At 35.3% G+C, this 14,906-nt stretch overlaps 2 protein-coding genes across 2 annotated transcripts; one reads left to right on the top strand and one right to left on the bottom strand.

The window, feature by feature from the left end:
- Positions 1 to 835: 835 nt before the first annotated feature.
- On the top strand, positions 836 to 2,525 carry LOC111883156 (transcription factor HY5). Its single transcript, XM_023879513.3, has 4 exons — positions 836 to 993; positions 1,806 to 1,989; positions 2,092 to 2,248; positions 2,352 to 2,525. The coding sequence occupies exons 1-4, from the start codon at positions 897 to 899 to the stop codon at positions 2,391 to 2,393; spliced, it is 480 nt and encodes a 159-aa protein (XP_023735281.1). The 5' UTR covers positions 836 to 896; the 3' UTR covers positions 2,394 to 2,525.
- Positions 2,526 to 5,841: 3,316 nt separating this feature from the next.
- On the bottom strand, positions 5,842 to 9,080 carry LOC111883132 (uncharacterized). Its single transcript, XM_023879490.3, has 12 exons — positions 8,742 to 9,080; positions 8,448 to 8,584; positions 8,228 to 8,364; positions 8,013 to 8,158; positions 7,465 to 7,913; positions 7,271 to 7,393; positions 7,060 to 7,181; positions 6,883 to 6,952; positions 6,708 to 6,800; positions 6,496 to 6,623; positions 6,246 to 6,387; positions 5,842 to 6,153 (listed from the first exon to the last, which is right to left on the bottom strand). The coding sequence occupies exons 1-12, from the start codon at positions 8,866 to 8,868 to the stop codon at positions 6,052 to 6,054; spliced, it is 1,776 nt and encodes a 591-aa protein (XP_023735258.1). The 5' UTR covers positions 8,869 to 9,080; the 3' UTR covers positions 5,842 to 6,051.
- Positions 9,081 to 14,906: the final 5,826 nt, after the last annotated feature.

The following is a 14,906-nucleotide window of genomic DNA, read 5'->3' as shown; positions in this document are numbered from 1 at the left end:
TATATAATACGTATTTGTATATATTTTTATAACTAGACATTTAAAAACTTTTTATAAAAATTTTTATATAGAAAATATAATATTTTTAAGTGAAAATACGTTTTTTTGTATAAATATGATTTTATAAAGAAACAACATATTATAAACAATTCTTTGAGAAAAAAAAGTTGTAAAAAAAACTAAAGTTATGATAAATTCATAATAAAATTTTAAAATTTGGGCAAAAAGGATAAAGTTTTGGACCAAATTTGTAACAAAATTTAAAATTTGGGCCAAAAAGTGTAAAATCTAGACTAAATTTGTAATAAATTTTGAAATCTTGGCCAAAAATGTATTTTTTAAAAGTTGGATGACCTGTTGATCGGGTCAAAGGGTTAAATTGAATACGATTACCGGTATTTGGGACTTAGTTAAATAAAAAAAAATACATAAAGACTAAATCAATTATGAATATAATATGTAGGGACTTTATTGTAGTTTTTACTCTTATTATTTACTCTTATTATTTGTAATTATTTTTATCCAAACAACTCAACAAAAAAAAATATCATAGTTTTTGTTTTCGAGCACTTTATAAAATGTGGGCCGTATATCCTATAAATTGTCAGTCACTCAACGAATTCTAGCCGACAGATCATCTCATCATCTTAACGTCATCATTCTCTCCACGTGTCCCTTCCAGCTGCCTTTGGATTAACCCATACACATTGTGGCTCAGCAAGCTTCCACGTTCAAGTTTCCATCTCCGTCCGATCAATCATCATCCAACGATTACTATCCCTTCTCTCTCTTACTTTCTCTCTCTAACACCAATATCCTCCCGCCCTCGTCGTCTCCGCTTTCTGTGTCATCAATTTCACAAAGAAAAGTATCATCTTCTCTGGCGACTGGTGAAAATGCAGGAGCAAGCAGCAACGAGTTCCATGGCGGCTAGTCTACCTTCAAGTAGCGAGAGATCTTCAAGCTCTGCTCTACAAATTGAAATTAAAGAAGGTTGGTTTTCTTTTGAATCTCATCGGTTCTGTAGTACTTCTGTTCAATCGCTTTTAAGAGGTTTATTGTCGTAAACTGAATTAGGGACTGGATTTTTATTAAACGAAATGAATAAGCTCGAAAACAGTTGTTAATTCAATATATTCGGTAAATGGAGATCCAATCGTGTCAGATTTTACATGATTTTTAATATTGAAGATCGTGTGATCATTTACTTGTTGTTGGAGCTTGATCGGCGTGATTGTGTTTGTTCTATTTGTTGCGTAGTGATTTGAAAATCTTTAGGCAAAAAGTGAAAGGAATCTGAGTGTGGCATTTGAATCTATTGAGTGTGACAATTATGTTCAGAAATTAATTTTTCTTCAAATTCCTTAAACATTCTAAATAATCTGCGACATTTAATCTGGATTTACTTCAAACCTCATATTGCCGATCATCAAATATCAGTGTTTACAAGATTTCACAAACGATTGTTCTAGATTTTAAAATTGATTGATTGATGAGGATGAAATCATGAAATGCAATCTTTACTTTTGTTTTTTCCAATTTGCATAATTTTTTGTGTTTTCTAAAACCCATTGCGATTAAACGCATTCTAATTTTATTTTCGAACAAAAGTAACAGTTTTTATGCAAAGTGCATGTGGTTATCAATTAAATATTCATAACTATTAAAATATATTTTTTGTTTGGATAAGAACTTCTCAAGTTAATCCATTTTTTAATAAAATCATTAAAATAATAGTTTGAGATGCTGACGTCTATTTCAAGAAAACTTAAAAAATTAATATCTGTCTTATTCGTAATGATTAGGAATGGAAAGTGATGACGAGATCAGAAGAGTGCCGGATATGGGCGGAGAAGCCGCCGGAGCATCAAGATCCGGCAGAGAAACCGGTTCAAATCAAAATAATCCAGACCGGGTTCAACACTCAGCTGAAGGAACAAAGAAAAGAGGGAAAACTCCTGCTGATAGAGAAAGCAAGCGATTAAAGAGGTAATATAATATAATATAATGTATGATTTTGTTTTGTAGTAGTTTATCTTCAAGTGGCAAATTGGTAATTACATTTTTTTATATGGGTAAAAAAATAAAAAGATTGTTGAGGAATAGAGTATCGGCTCAACAAGCAAGAGAGAGAAAGAAGGCGTACATGACCGAGTTGGAGAGCCGAGTTAAAGAGTTGGAGAAGAAGAACTCGGAGCTTGAAGAACGTTTGTCCACAATGCAAAATGAAAACCAGATGCTTAGACACGTAATAAATCATTTTTACATTTTATATATTTTTTAATATTGAAGTTTAGATTTTGTTTTTTTTTTTTAATAATGTGTGTTTGATTGAATTGTTGTTTATGCAGATCTTGAAGAACACAACGTCTGGGATGCAAGAAAGGAAATAGGTTAATATAGATTTAGAAGCAAAAGTGTATACGAATGAGTGATGTAGCGAGGAATTTCATAAGTTAAAAAGTTATTATTGTTTTTATTTAATGTGGTGATGATTGTTAATGGTGATAATTGTGATTGTAGAAGGTTTATCTTTAAATAAGACTGTGATTGTGGTGTGACCGGTGGCGGACCATTTCAGTCAAATGGTCCGCCGTAGACCGGGATGACAGACCATTTTGGTCCACGACCTGGATCAGTATAGTCAATTCAAAACAAAAGTTTTGATCATTTTGGTCATTCGGTGTAACGGTATCTATGGATGGTTAACCGAATCGAAATTGTATTTCAAAAGGTTAACCAATAGCAGTAGTTTGCAAATTTTTTGAACCTAAATAATCATAATGATTAATAAAGATTTTTATTTTCTAAAACATATAAAAAGAAAAAACATCATAAATGGTCCATGGTCCATGTGGTTTCTTAAGATCTGAAGTTTAGTCCTCATGGTTTAAAAATGTCATAGATGGTCCTTGTGTTTTCAAAACTTTCGATGATTGGTCTTTATTGCTAACTCTGTTAAAAAAATTCATTAACTAAAAGACATTTTCGTCATTTCACTATCACAAGGACTATTTGTGATGTTTTCTTTTCTTTTCTTTTAAACCCAAGAAACAAAAACATGAGACCCAACCTAATTCTCTATGAATACACACAATCAAAGCTTTGAGTTCTCGGGTTTGGGGGTTGATTCTCCAAACAAGAGTCGATAAGACATTTAGAACACAATATATTGACACTTTGCTCCCTCGTGAATGAAGCTTCTTCTGAATCAATCTCAAATCATATTCTCAGAAGCTCTACATGTGCAGAAAAAACCGAAAAGATGATTCATAACCAACCCAGAAGACAATTCAAATTCAACACTCTTTCACATTAATCATTATCCCCATAAATCAACAAATCCTACCTGTTCTTGAATCCACAACTAACCCTACCTATGTTCTTGAGTGTGTTTTTCTGAGCGAAGATCAGATCCATGGCCGCATTCATGTCTTTCTTAGTGGTATAAAAGCTTCAATTTCAGGATGACGATCTTGTAATTATCCCTATGAACCAAACGACCTTGTAATGGAGGTCCAGAGTGAGAAAGATGAATAGAAGAATGTGAGTGATCTTAAAATTACCTGAAATGTGTATGAAAGTCTTATTGATAAGAACTGATTCAGGTCTTAAGTAAAGGAACCGAAAATTTACAGCAACAATTTCGTGGACCAAAACAAACAAGCAATTGCAGTAGTTGCCGCCACCGCCCAGCCGCCGTGGATGCAGCCCAGGCCGCTGTCACCTTCAGTAGTCAGACTATTAAGTTGTAATTTCGTCATTTTTTGGGAGAACTCAACTGCAAAAATTCGAAGCTCTATTTCGTGGGTACTTGGTAATTCACAACATTAATTCATTTACTATAATAGTTCAAGGAAAGCATTGAAGGCACTGAAAATCGCTAATGAAGCTTCAAGCAGTTGTGAGAGATTATTTGGTGAGGAAAGAAGCCGCACCGCCGGCCCCTAGTCACAGTCGGCACTCTCTATCGGAAGACCCTCAATCCAAAATTCTCGTAACAATTTTTCCATTTTGCCATTTTTGTTTTAATTTTCACTTTCTCCTCCACCGTTACCCCTCCCTCCCCCCCCCCCCCCCCCCCCCCTAATTTGAGAACTACCCCTGATAGAAAACCCTAGACATATAATATACACAGTCACATATAGCTCATCTTCTGTTGACGAGATGAAGGGGTGGGAGGTTGTCTCAGATTCCAAGGGAGTCATCATCCACGACAACAGATTCAACTTTGTCCGACGGCAACCTGAGGAAATCATCCGCCGGGACATAGGCATGAACCATTGTGACGATCAAGGGAGCAAGTAGAAGAAGGATGGCGTAATGATCCATTTCCTTCGTTCGTCAGAGAGCCTTTAAAGAGGTTAATGATCTTTTTTGTAGATATTAATTGAGCGATTTATATGTAAATAAGAGAGACCCTTTGCATATTTTTTCATTAATTAAAATAAAAAAATCATAAATGGTCCTTATGGTATTGAAATGACGAAAATGCCCTTCAGTTAACGGATAAAACTTAACGGAGTTAGCAATAAGGACCAATCATCGAAAGTTTTGAAAGCACGAGACTATCTATGACGTTTTTAAACCATAGCGACTAAACTTCAAATTTAGGGAAACCACAAGGACCATTTATGATGTTTTTTCATATAAAAATAACATAATAGTCATTTATTTAGGTTAAAGCATAATGAAAAGATGTAGATTGTATTAGCCTTTTACGATAATTGTTAATTGAAATTGATAATTTCTAATAATAAACCAATATTAACTTCAAACTTAAATATAATCGAAAAACATAAAAATATGACAATTGTTAATTGAAATATAATTCCTAATAATAAATTTAATATTCACTTGAGACTTTAAACCTAATATAATCTTAAAATATAAAAATAAAGATTAAGTTTTTGGTTATGCCAAAAGACATGAACCATAACCGAACTAAAAAAATCGAAGATTTTACCACCTCAGTTAACCAAAAGAAAAGAAAAAGTCAAAATAACAGGTTCAGTTAACCTGAAAATCAATTTGGGTTGTTGGTTTTTAGGTTTTGGGTATTTTGAATTTGAACACCCTAGCTATTCATGGTAGGATTAGTTTTCTTTACATTTAATTTTGTGCAATGTATTGTTGGTGTGTTTTCATTTGGTGGTGATTTTATATCATCAATATTATTTAAATGTAATAGGATTAAATTTGTTGACTAAAAGTGATCTTGTTGAATATTGAACAAATTAGGATGTTGTAGAGGTGCACATTTGTTCAAGTTTTTCAAGATTCAAAGTACACTGTTATTTAGGGGCGAAACCCCTAAACGAACAGGGTTCCGGGGGTAGCGCCCCTGGGAGCGGGGTCCTAGGGGCGGCAACACAAAACAACAAGGCATTTTCTGTGTTTCAAATTTAGAAGCGGCCTGACTTTTAAACTGTTATTCTTGGATCACTCCAAATCTAATTTCGTGATACCCTAGACTACAGGGTCAAAATCACATATTTTGAAAAGTGATTGCAATCACGATTCTAGAAACTATCCAAATATATTGATATTCTCAACACCCCAAATCTAACAATAGTTGGGGTAAGTAGTAGAGGTGGTAAAGTTTTTTATATTTATGTGACTATTTATGGATGTTTGATTAACTAATAGACTGATTATTGGGTTTCAAGGTGGGTTAGTTTTGTTTGATCTATGGGGTAGCCTCTTCTAACTTGTTTAGGCAATATCCTATTTGATGGTAGCTTAAATCGAACATCCGGACATTATTTATAACTCATCTATAAATCATGGTATTCTTTATTAGGTTATCATGTGTATTTTAAGGAGACTAGAATGAAACACTTTTCTTCAAGTATAACAACATTCCAACATTTTATTAACACATGGTTCCCATATCTAGCTCCCAAAATGGATCAATGGTCATTTGGTCTGTCTAACCTAACCTACATTATCCAATCAATTATTGGGCTCTACTTCAAGTATTACAGAAGAAATGTATCATATCAGTTTATCACACACAACAAATTCACCTTTCAAGATTTATTTCTAAACTTATAACATATTTTCAATGTTATTGTCTCCCTGAAAAAACGGATGATATATCCTTACTCCTTCCTGGTAAAATGGCGTTTGCATTTCTATCATACGCGACACCTACACAATTAGCATCATCAAAATACATATGCATGTATGTATGTATGTATGTATGTATGTATGTATGTATAGAAAGAGAGAGAGAGACATACAGCCCGACGAAAAGCAAACATTTCCTCTTTTCCAGAAAGCATGGAAATGATGCCAGCTGGCGCGCCTCCTGAACCAATATTTCCCTCTGCTAAAACATCACGTCTTAGCTTTGAGCCTTCTGTCTCTGTTTCAAATTGGAAACTGCTTACAAAATAAAAACATTTCCAAATTTTTAATAAACACTAATGTTACATAAATATATAAATTTTTTATATTTCTTATTTTATAACAACATAAAAAAAGACTTGCCTTTCTAAATCAAAAAGCGTTCCCTCTTCTGTTCCTTGAAATAGTTCATCAATGGAAGAAGCTGCCGAACAGTATAAACAGCAATGATGATTGTATAATTCATCAACCAGAATTATAAATCTCCGAGCCTGAAATTAATTAAATTACCTAAATAAACATTATACAAAAAAATAGAAAAATAATTAAATATTTTATTATTTTAAGTTTTTAACCTTGTCACGAATCTGCATACTCATCATCGGAATGTCTGAGATGAAAACCGTATGATAATTCTTAGCCACAGCTATATAATCTGCTGCCCCTACCTAATTTCATTTTTATTATTCAATATTTATAAAATCAAAATGTAAATTTTCAAATAAATAAATAAATAATTATAAATTATACCGGACGACCACATAAATATTCAAATGTAAACTTGGCTACTCCATTACAGCTTTCAGGGACTTCAAGTTTTCTGTGTAAATTGCAATGATAATATCACTCATCAAGATTCAAGAACAATATATAAAAAAATAAAAATAAAAACAATTACCATTTTAAGCTTTTTTAATTAATTTTTACCTCCCAAACATTACTGATATGGTTTCAGATTTGACTTGTTGACCATAACTTTGTACAATTTCATTCCACATATTCTCATATTTCTCAGTTGCAATACTGTTTAAAGGATAAAAGTAGGTCACCTACATAAAAATAAAATACTTTATTCTTTTTTTTTACCATTATATGTTATTAAAAGATAAAATAATATATATAAATATTAAATTCTCACCCGATTTATAGATCTTTGTGATATTAAACGACGATAATCAGTTTCACTTCCAATTAAAACAGTTTCACAATGTTGTTCCATTTTATCAAGAAGCTTCAAAAATATCTCCCATTGCATACCATCCTAAATAAAGATTAAAAAAAATGGGATTTTAGTATTTTAAATATATAAATTAATAAATAATTAATTCTCACTTGATTCAAGTCACTAGGTGCTCTGTTACTAGTGGCAACAAGAACAGTTCCAGTGGTCAACAATCTACTTATGATTCCAGATAATGCCACAATAGCAAACACATCAACGGTTTGGATTTCATCAAAGCATAGAATGCAAGATCCTTTTTGGTCAATGATTTGGTCAACGAGGAATTTATCTGCTACAGCTGGAAGAATGTTTTTCATTTGCATTTCTTCTTTGTAGCTTTCTTCTGAAGCTACCCATTCTTTAACTTTAGTGTCAAATGGAAGATTCATTATCCAATTAGCGATAGTTGACTGCATTGACTTTTCCTTTACTTGATTCTTCCATAATTTATGCATTCGCTCATTTATCTCTAACATAGCTTCATGAAAGTGAAATCTCCTTCTATGTGTGACAATTCCTTTGGTGGAATTATAAAACATGTCCATAAGCATTGTCTTTCCTATAAGAATACTAAAAGTAAGATTAAAATTGAAGTTAAAACTTGAAACTTGAAACATAGAAATATTAAGAAATTGAAAGATTAACAATATGAATATACCACTTCCGACATTTCCATAGATGTATAATCCTTTAGGAGCTTGAGGAACAGTGGGACACTTTCCAACTAATGAATCTAACTTTCTTTCTCGATTTAGATATGAAACCCATTTCCCAACTCCAGGTTCTACATTCACAGGTTTTTTCCTGAAATTTGGTTAAGAAAATGATTAAAGTTGTGATTTTTCATACTTTCTAATGATGACTACTACTTACCTATCGAGCCATTTGCCTAAAAATCTGTTGTGTGATTTGTCGAGAGATTCAGTTCTTTGTTGTTTGCTCTTGGCTTCTTTTAGTAAAAGCTTGCGCCTTTCATTCTCACGGTTTTCTTCCCAGTTGGATAGTTTGACCTAGATATGGTATGAAATAGATCATTACAGGAATTATAAATTGAAAGATGAAACAATGATATGGCCTTGGGATTTCGAATTACATGATATTCTTGCATTTCTTTCTCATACTGCTGTAATCTTTGGAGTAAGTTATCGAGTTCCAAAGCGACTTTTTCTTGATAAGGATCGAATTGTAGTTGTCCTTCTTTGACAAGATTTTTATACTGTGTAAGTGGACCTGAATTCAAACGATATTGTATAAAGATTAGAAATTGCAATATGATCAGGTCCCTGGCATTACAATCTACCCCTAAAATCACACTAGTGTATGATTATATGATTATACTTCCCCAATTGAAACAAACACATGTCAATTTGATTACAATTAGATATACCTGGATTCGGGGAAGTTGAAAATTGATGGTGATCGGAGTAGATGCGAAGAGCACTGATTCGAAAACAGGAGGTCCGGCGTCCAGCAGCAAACCCTAGAGAGCGAAATGATGAAATTAGGCGACTCATAATCGTTGGCGTCTTTATGTGAAGAAATGGGGTTTTGTTCTTGGATCATTCGGAAAGAAAGGGCGATCGCCATTGATGGGTTGATTATATAGGTAGAGAAGAGGATGCAAAGTTCCACCATCTCTGAAAGAAATTTGCAGGGGACGTGGCCAATGGTCCGACCATCCAGTTCTTCCAATATGTTACGTCGCGAGAGCTCCTACTGCCTAACATCTACAACGGTACAACTTTTGATGCACAAAATATACATGACATATCTATGTGGTTTATTACTTAATTTTTCTTCATTATTTTTTTTTATTTTTAGTTTTTTCGTTGTAATAATTTTCATCAAATAATATATAACGCAAATAAAAAAAATTAAAATTAAAGTTAAACAATAAAGACTTAAAAAGTCAAAATTAAACAATAAATATAACACGTAGCAACTGGCAAGTGTTATTTTGTATGGTTTTTTGCTTGAATCTAGAAAAAAACATGAACGAAATCGTAAATGAGCTAACAAAATCGCATATGAGGCCATGCATTCTATGATTTCGTTTTTCATTTTACCTTTTTTACTGCTAAGCTTTTTAGCATGCGAACGAAAGACTACATGTCAGGGTAACTATAAAAGTCCAATGTCACAAAATATGGAAATTACTTAGTCTTTTAAAATGTCTATGTGGTAAATTATTTGCAACGACTACATTCGGACATTGGTCGGAAGTACCGGTATTGGTAGGTGACCCAATTGATAATGAGTCAATGTCTTTATATGTCGATTGGGCTAATTTTGATTTTGTATGTATATTTTCTTTTTGACAAACATTAAACTAGTTTTACTTTAGAATTTCTAATATAATGTTCACAAAAGTATACAATCATGCTTCCCATTTATTATAACAATAGTGAGCGTAGGTTATGAGTTACTTGCACTTAGACACTACATTAAATCCTCCGTAATAAATAAAGAACTTTTTGTTATATGTCATATATTTTTTTTTCATTTTGGGAATATTGTATGCTAATGCCTAAGAATTAGGGGTGACAAATTGGACAACCGTGTCTTGTTTTTAGCTGACACGACATGAATCGACAATTTTTATATGACACAAACACGACACAGTATGATGTCGTGTTTTCTTTTACTAGCATAAAAACGACCAAAATAAAACACGATAAAACAAACAACACGTCAACACATGAGAAAGATAAAGTAAAATAAACCTTTACTTTAATAATTCAAATTTAATCTTACAAAACATGTTAATCACATGTTAATATTTTATCAATTTCGTGTCGAATCTTGAACACGAACACGACACAACATCGTGTTTGTTACACTTGACACAAACACAAAATTGAATTTGAATTTCATTTCGTGTCATGTATTTTTGTTATGACGGGTCATAGATTGCCACCCGTACTAAGAATATCTAGGCACGTCATGGACAATGAAGTTGATATATTTTTATTTTTTGTTTTTTTTAAAAGAAAGTTATTTAAATATTGCAATATATGTTATATTATTTAACAACTAACTATACTTCCGACTACACGTCCCAAGATTGTAACAAATACATTGTTTTTCACGATCGGTAAAACCTTGTCTAATTCTAAATAACATCTTTTAAATGGTCTCCTTCAATCGTAAGTTTATCAACAACCTTAACGACACTATTTATCCATTTTCTGCAACTTTTGTTTCCTAATTCCTAGTATTAGTGACCCATTTGATCCTTTATTTAATCTTTCCTAAGAGAGCCACTACATGTTTATGGTGGTTCTATTTGAGTCCGTTTCTTGGTCTTCTTCAGTATCATCATAGCTTCAAAAATATAATCGGACATCATAGATGGAAATAGTCCACCAAGATAAAATTTCGGATCATTCGGGCCGACATCAAATAGTGGAATAAGAATATAACAATGACATTGTTTGTCTTTACAATGAAATAACTCATAATCGATGAATCCTTCAAATCATTTCCCTTTTGAGTTCATATTGAACGACCTAGGAGAAAAAAAGAATCAAAATTAAACTTCTTATATAGATCGAAAACTGATATGCAATTGTTAGCCCGGCTATAGTCGCAAACTTCGCAAGAATGTATTAGTTTTGAGAGAATCATTTGCATGCTTAAATGATTTGTGAGGCCATACATTTATTTGCGTTGTTTATAGATATTTTAAGTTGTTAAAATAGTAGAACAACAAATAATTGCAAATCAATTTATACTCGTTGGGTAATGTTTTATGGTAAACTACAATTCATGCTCATTGGGTGGTGTTATCAATTTATACTCCGGAATTTAAGTCACTTATGGGATATAGGTGCAATTAGGATTAGTTTTAGAAGTAGATTATATGTAACATCCTAAAATTTACAAAAAGATGTTTCATTTTACAATAGATTAACCCAATTTAAAACTTTGTTTCAAAAACCATTGAATAATAATTTATTGAATTAAAACCATACATTATCATAGCTAAGTTCACAAAACCGGTGAAACGAATATCTTTAATGTGTGTGTACAGTCCCGTCGAGCTCTTCTCACGAACGACATGCAAAATGATTAATCCACAACTATAAGCATAAAGCTTAATGAGTTTCCCAATATACCACATATTCTACTATACATATAGTGCATCCATATACAATCCTCGACTCTAGTACTGAGCAACCAAAACTCCTAACCACATACATATATCATACATAACAAGCCCATCCCAAGAGTTCACGGGCCCAATCCAACTCACATAACGAGCCCCGCCCAACCATGCATAACGGGGCCCGCCCAACCATACATAATGGGCCATGCCCAATGAGTAAACAAGCCCAACCCAAACTACATTGTGAGGAGCTAGTTCTTGGCCTTCTGTGCTATTGCTAATGGTCAAATCCTGGTCTTCCATACAATGTCAAATCCATACATAGTCGGAATCAGATAAGACATTCGAATAGATGATCCACCCAAAAGCAATAAATCAAATAAAAACCATGCAGTCGGGCATTAGACCAGAAGTTCTCAGGCTATCCAATTTAATTGCATACAATCCCTTAGGGTAGACATTCAACAACCAGTCAATACTTACTTTACAAAGGGCTTCATTACACCAAAAGTAGACCAAAATGTCAAAATGTGACATTTAACTCATGCTTCAAGAGATGATCACCTTCCTTCAAGCACCCAAAATGGTACATTTCCATAAAATATGAAAGGAGGAGAGGGGAAAGAGAGAAGGGGCTATGTAACATCCCAAAAATACGGGCCAAAAATTTCATTTTAAATACGTTATTAGAAAACCAACAGTGTAATAAAACATCTGTAATATCATTTCATGTCAAAACCAAGTAGAAATAATCAAAACATGTTATCATAAAACAATATCAGAGTGTAATCCCAAAGATCTCATGTGCGGAAAACCATAGTGTGATGCGATTCGATCGAGCCGGCTCCTTACCTTTAAAAACGAGTACCTGAAACCAAAAATGTAAACCGTAAGCACAAAGCTTAGTGAGTTCCCCCATCATACTACATACCATACAATCACATAACATACATATATTGTCAGGCATATCTGGGTGCTAGACCTACCCCTTCGGTCCTCTCGACCGGATACTGCCTAGCATATCTGGGTGTTGGCCTCCCCTTCGGTCCTGTCGACCGGATACTACCTAGCATATCTGGGTGTTGGCCTCCCCTTCGGTCCTGTTGATCGGATATTGCCTAGCATATATGGGTGTTGGCCTCCCCTTCGGTCCTGTCGACCGGATACTGGGGACTATTTCACCCCTCTACTACTACCACATAACATGTATCACATAATCATATTCTATCTAGCATGACTGGGTATGACTACCCCTTCGGCCCTGTCGACCGGTGATCTTGGGGACTATCTCCCCTACAACTACTGACATATACATATCATACTAGCACATAACATATCAGGTAATAGCAAGCCTAGATGATATCACAAAGACAATCATCTAACATACGACTCCTACTGGTGGGCCGACATTGTGGCCTTAGACCCACCGCTACTGGAAGGTAACTCACCTCACACTGCTGAAGTCCCGAAGACACAATCCCACACTTGCTGAAGTCCCGCAGACTCGACCCCAGCTACTGGCTGACATATTCCCGAACTGTCAACACCAAAATAACACCCAATTAATAATTGGGTCCCAATACATAACCATAAGTATATTCTTTGGGTAATTACTACATTACCCCTAACTTGGCTTATTCAAGCCCAAGGCCCAATCCATAGCCCCAAAGTCAATTAGAAATCAAAGCCCAACACATGGCCCAATTTTCCAAATTGGGCCTAGGCCTATACATGGTCTCATTCTAAGGCCCAACATCATATAATCATTAAGGCCCAAACTATGTCCCATCTATGGCCTAATTTTCCAAATTGGGCTCAAACCCCTTACATGGGCCTTACCCTAGGCCTACTAAATTACTCTAGACCATTTGCTTGATCTTAGATAGTCCATTTAATAACCCAATCATCAAGGCCCAATAGAAAGGCCCAACAATAAACCCAAGTGAAATTAGGGTTTCACATAAAATGATGATTAGGGTTAAGTTTCCTACTTAACCCATTAAGGACTTAATCCATTAAGTCTAATATTGCTTAGATTAATCTTTGCTAATGATTATTATTTAATATCTTAAGTTATTAAATAATTCTCGTGTGTGTGACCCGATTAATTCTTAAAGTTAGGGTTTCATTGGCATTAGGGTTTTCCAATCCAAATATTAGCCCATTTATCAATTTGTTGGGCTTTTAGGTCAATTAGGACTTTATTGGTCCTATTAAGCCCACTAAGATATTATTAAGCCCATTAGGGTTTTATTGGGTCCATTAGAGTCCATTAAGCTTCATTGGGCCCATTAGAGCTCCTTTGAGCCCATTAGGGCTTCTTTAGGCCCATTAGGGTTTCTAGCACCCGAAACGAATCAATCACAACACAATTAAGCACACCGCCACCCGACACGGCGGCCGGTGGCGGCAGGAGGCGGTAGCCACCACCCTACGGTGGTGGTTTTCAGTTTCTTTCCATTATTCAATTTGTAATTTGCACTTTACAATGCCGACACTCAAAATAAACACATACATTAAACAACATAAACACACACACAGCCACCTTGTGGTGGCCGACGGCGGCAGAAACGGTGGCAGCCACCATGGTTGGCTGCCATGGTGGTTTCCGGCCAACAAGCACACCCTCCTATGTCCAGCAACACCAAAACACCCACTCTCTTGAGCTGAGCACGAAAAAGAACGCACCCATCAAGATCTTGCGATGGTGGCGGCGGCGACAAGCGACACCACGACGGCAGTCAACGGCGGTAGCAACTTGTTGCAATAACAGCCACCACCTCATGGTGGTGACGACGGTTCTTTCAATTCCCAGCCAGGAAACACACACCCACACATACATCGGCTGAGATACACACGGAACTCCCCAACAGCCCCTTTGCGGTGGTGAACGGCGACGACAACGGACTCCAACTGGCTGCGATCGGAGAGAAACGAGAGGAGGTGAATGGTGATGGAGGACGAACGTAACAGCAGCCTCGTCCTTGACTGCTCTCCGGCGCACACAACTCCGACATAAGCGTTGTAGCGGCCGACGTGACTGAGGCAATGGCTGAAGATGAGGAACCGGCAACACCACATGCCCCGATGTGGTCTTCAGCTTCCTTGGCTTCACCGGAGGCAACAGATGGCGGCGTCAGACTTGTAGGATCAGAGAATGGACGAAGAAAGAGGGGGTGGCGGCTGAGAAGTCTCGCATGACGGCTGGAGGAGAATAATGTTAGGTTAGGGTTTCTTTTCTCCATGCAATGAGGGAAGGAACGGTTATACCCCGTATCCCTTTCAAACTTATGCCCAAATTTACACTTCTGGTCCTTCCCCATCCATTCTTTTTCAAATGAACTCCAATAGTTACCATATAGCCCCCCCCCCCCCCCCCCCCCCCCCCCCCCCCCCCCCCCGACAAATTTCTTTCCATCTAGGTACATAATTTACCATTTATAC

Source organism: Lactuca sativa, chromosome 6 (assembly GCF_002870075.4).
Source record: "Lactuca sativa cultivar Salinas chromosome 6, Lsat_Salinas_v11, whole genome shotgun sequence".
Taxonomy (NCBI): domain Eukaryota; kingdom Viridiplantae; phylum Streptophyta; class Magnoliopsida; order Asterales; family Asteraceae; genus Lactuca; species Lactuca sativa.
Note: the sequence above shows the minus strand (reverse complement) of the source record. Positions and strands in the feature narration are given on the sequence as shown.

What these genes read in the sequence shown, in the direction of transcription:
- LOC111883132 (XM_023879490.3), bottom strand. Translation starts at nt 8,868, where the DNA reads ATGAGTCGCCTAATTTCATCATTTCGCTCTCTAGGGTTTGCTGCTGGA. An exon ending in CACCTAGTGACTTGAATCAA is followed by an intron (nt 7,394 to 7,464) that starts GTGAGAATTAAT and finishes ATCTTTATTTAG; the next exon opens with GATGGTATGCAATGGGAGAT. An exon ending in GTATGCAGATTCGTGACAAG is followed by an intron (nt 6,624 to 6,707) that starts GTTAAAAACTTA and finishes AATTAATTTCAG; the next exon opens with GCTCGGAGATTTATAATTCT.
- LOC111883156 (XM_023879513.3), top strand. Translation starts at nt 897, where the DNA reads ATGCAGGAGCAAGCAGCAACGAGTTCCATGGCGGCTAGTCTACCTTCA. An exon ending in ACAAATTGAAATTAAAGAAG is followed by an intron (nt 994 to 1,805) that starts GTTGGTTTTCTT and finishes CGTAATGATTAG; the next exon opens with GAATGGAAAGTGATGACGAG. An exon ending in AAAACCAGATGCTTAGACAC is followed by an intron (nt 2,249 to 2,351) that starts GTAATAAATCAT and finishes TTGTTTATGCAG; the next exon opens with ATCTTGAAGAACACAACGTC.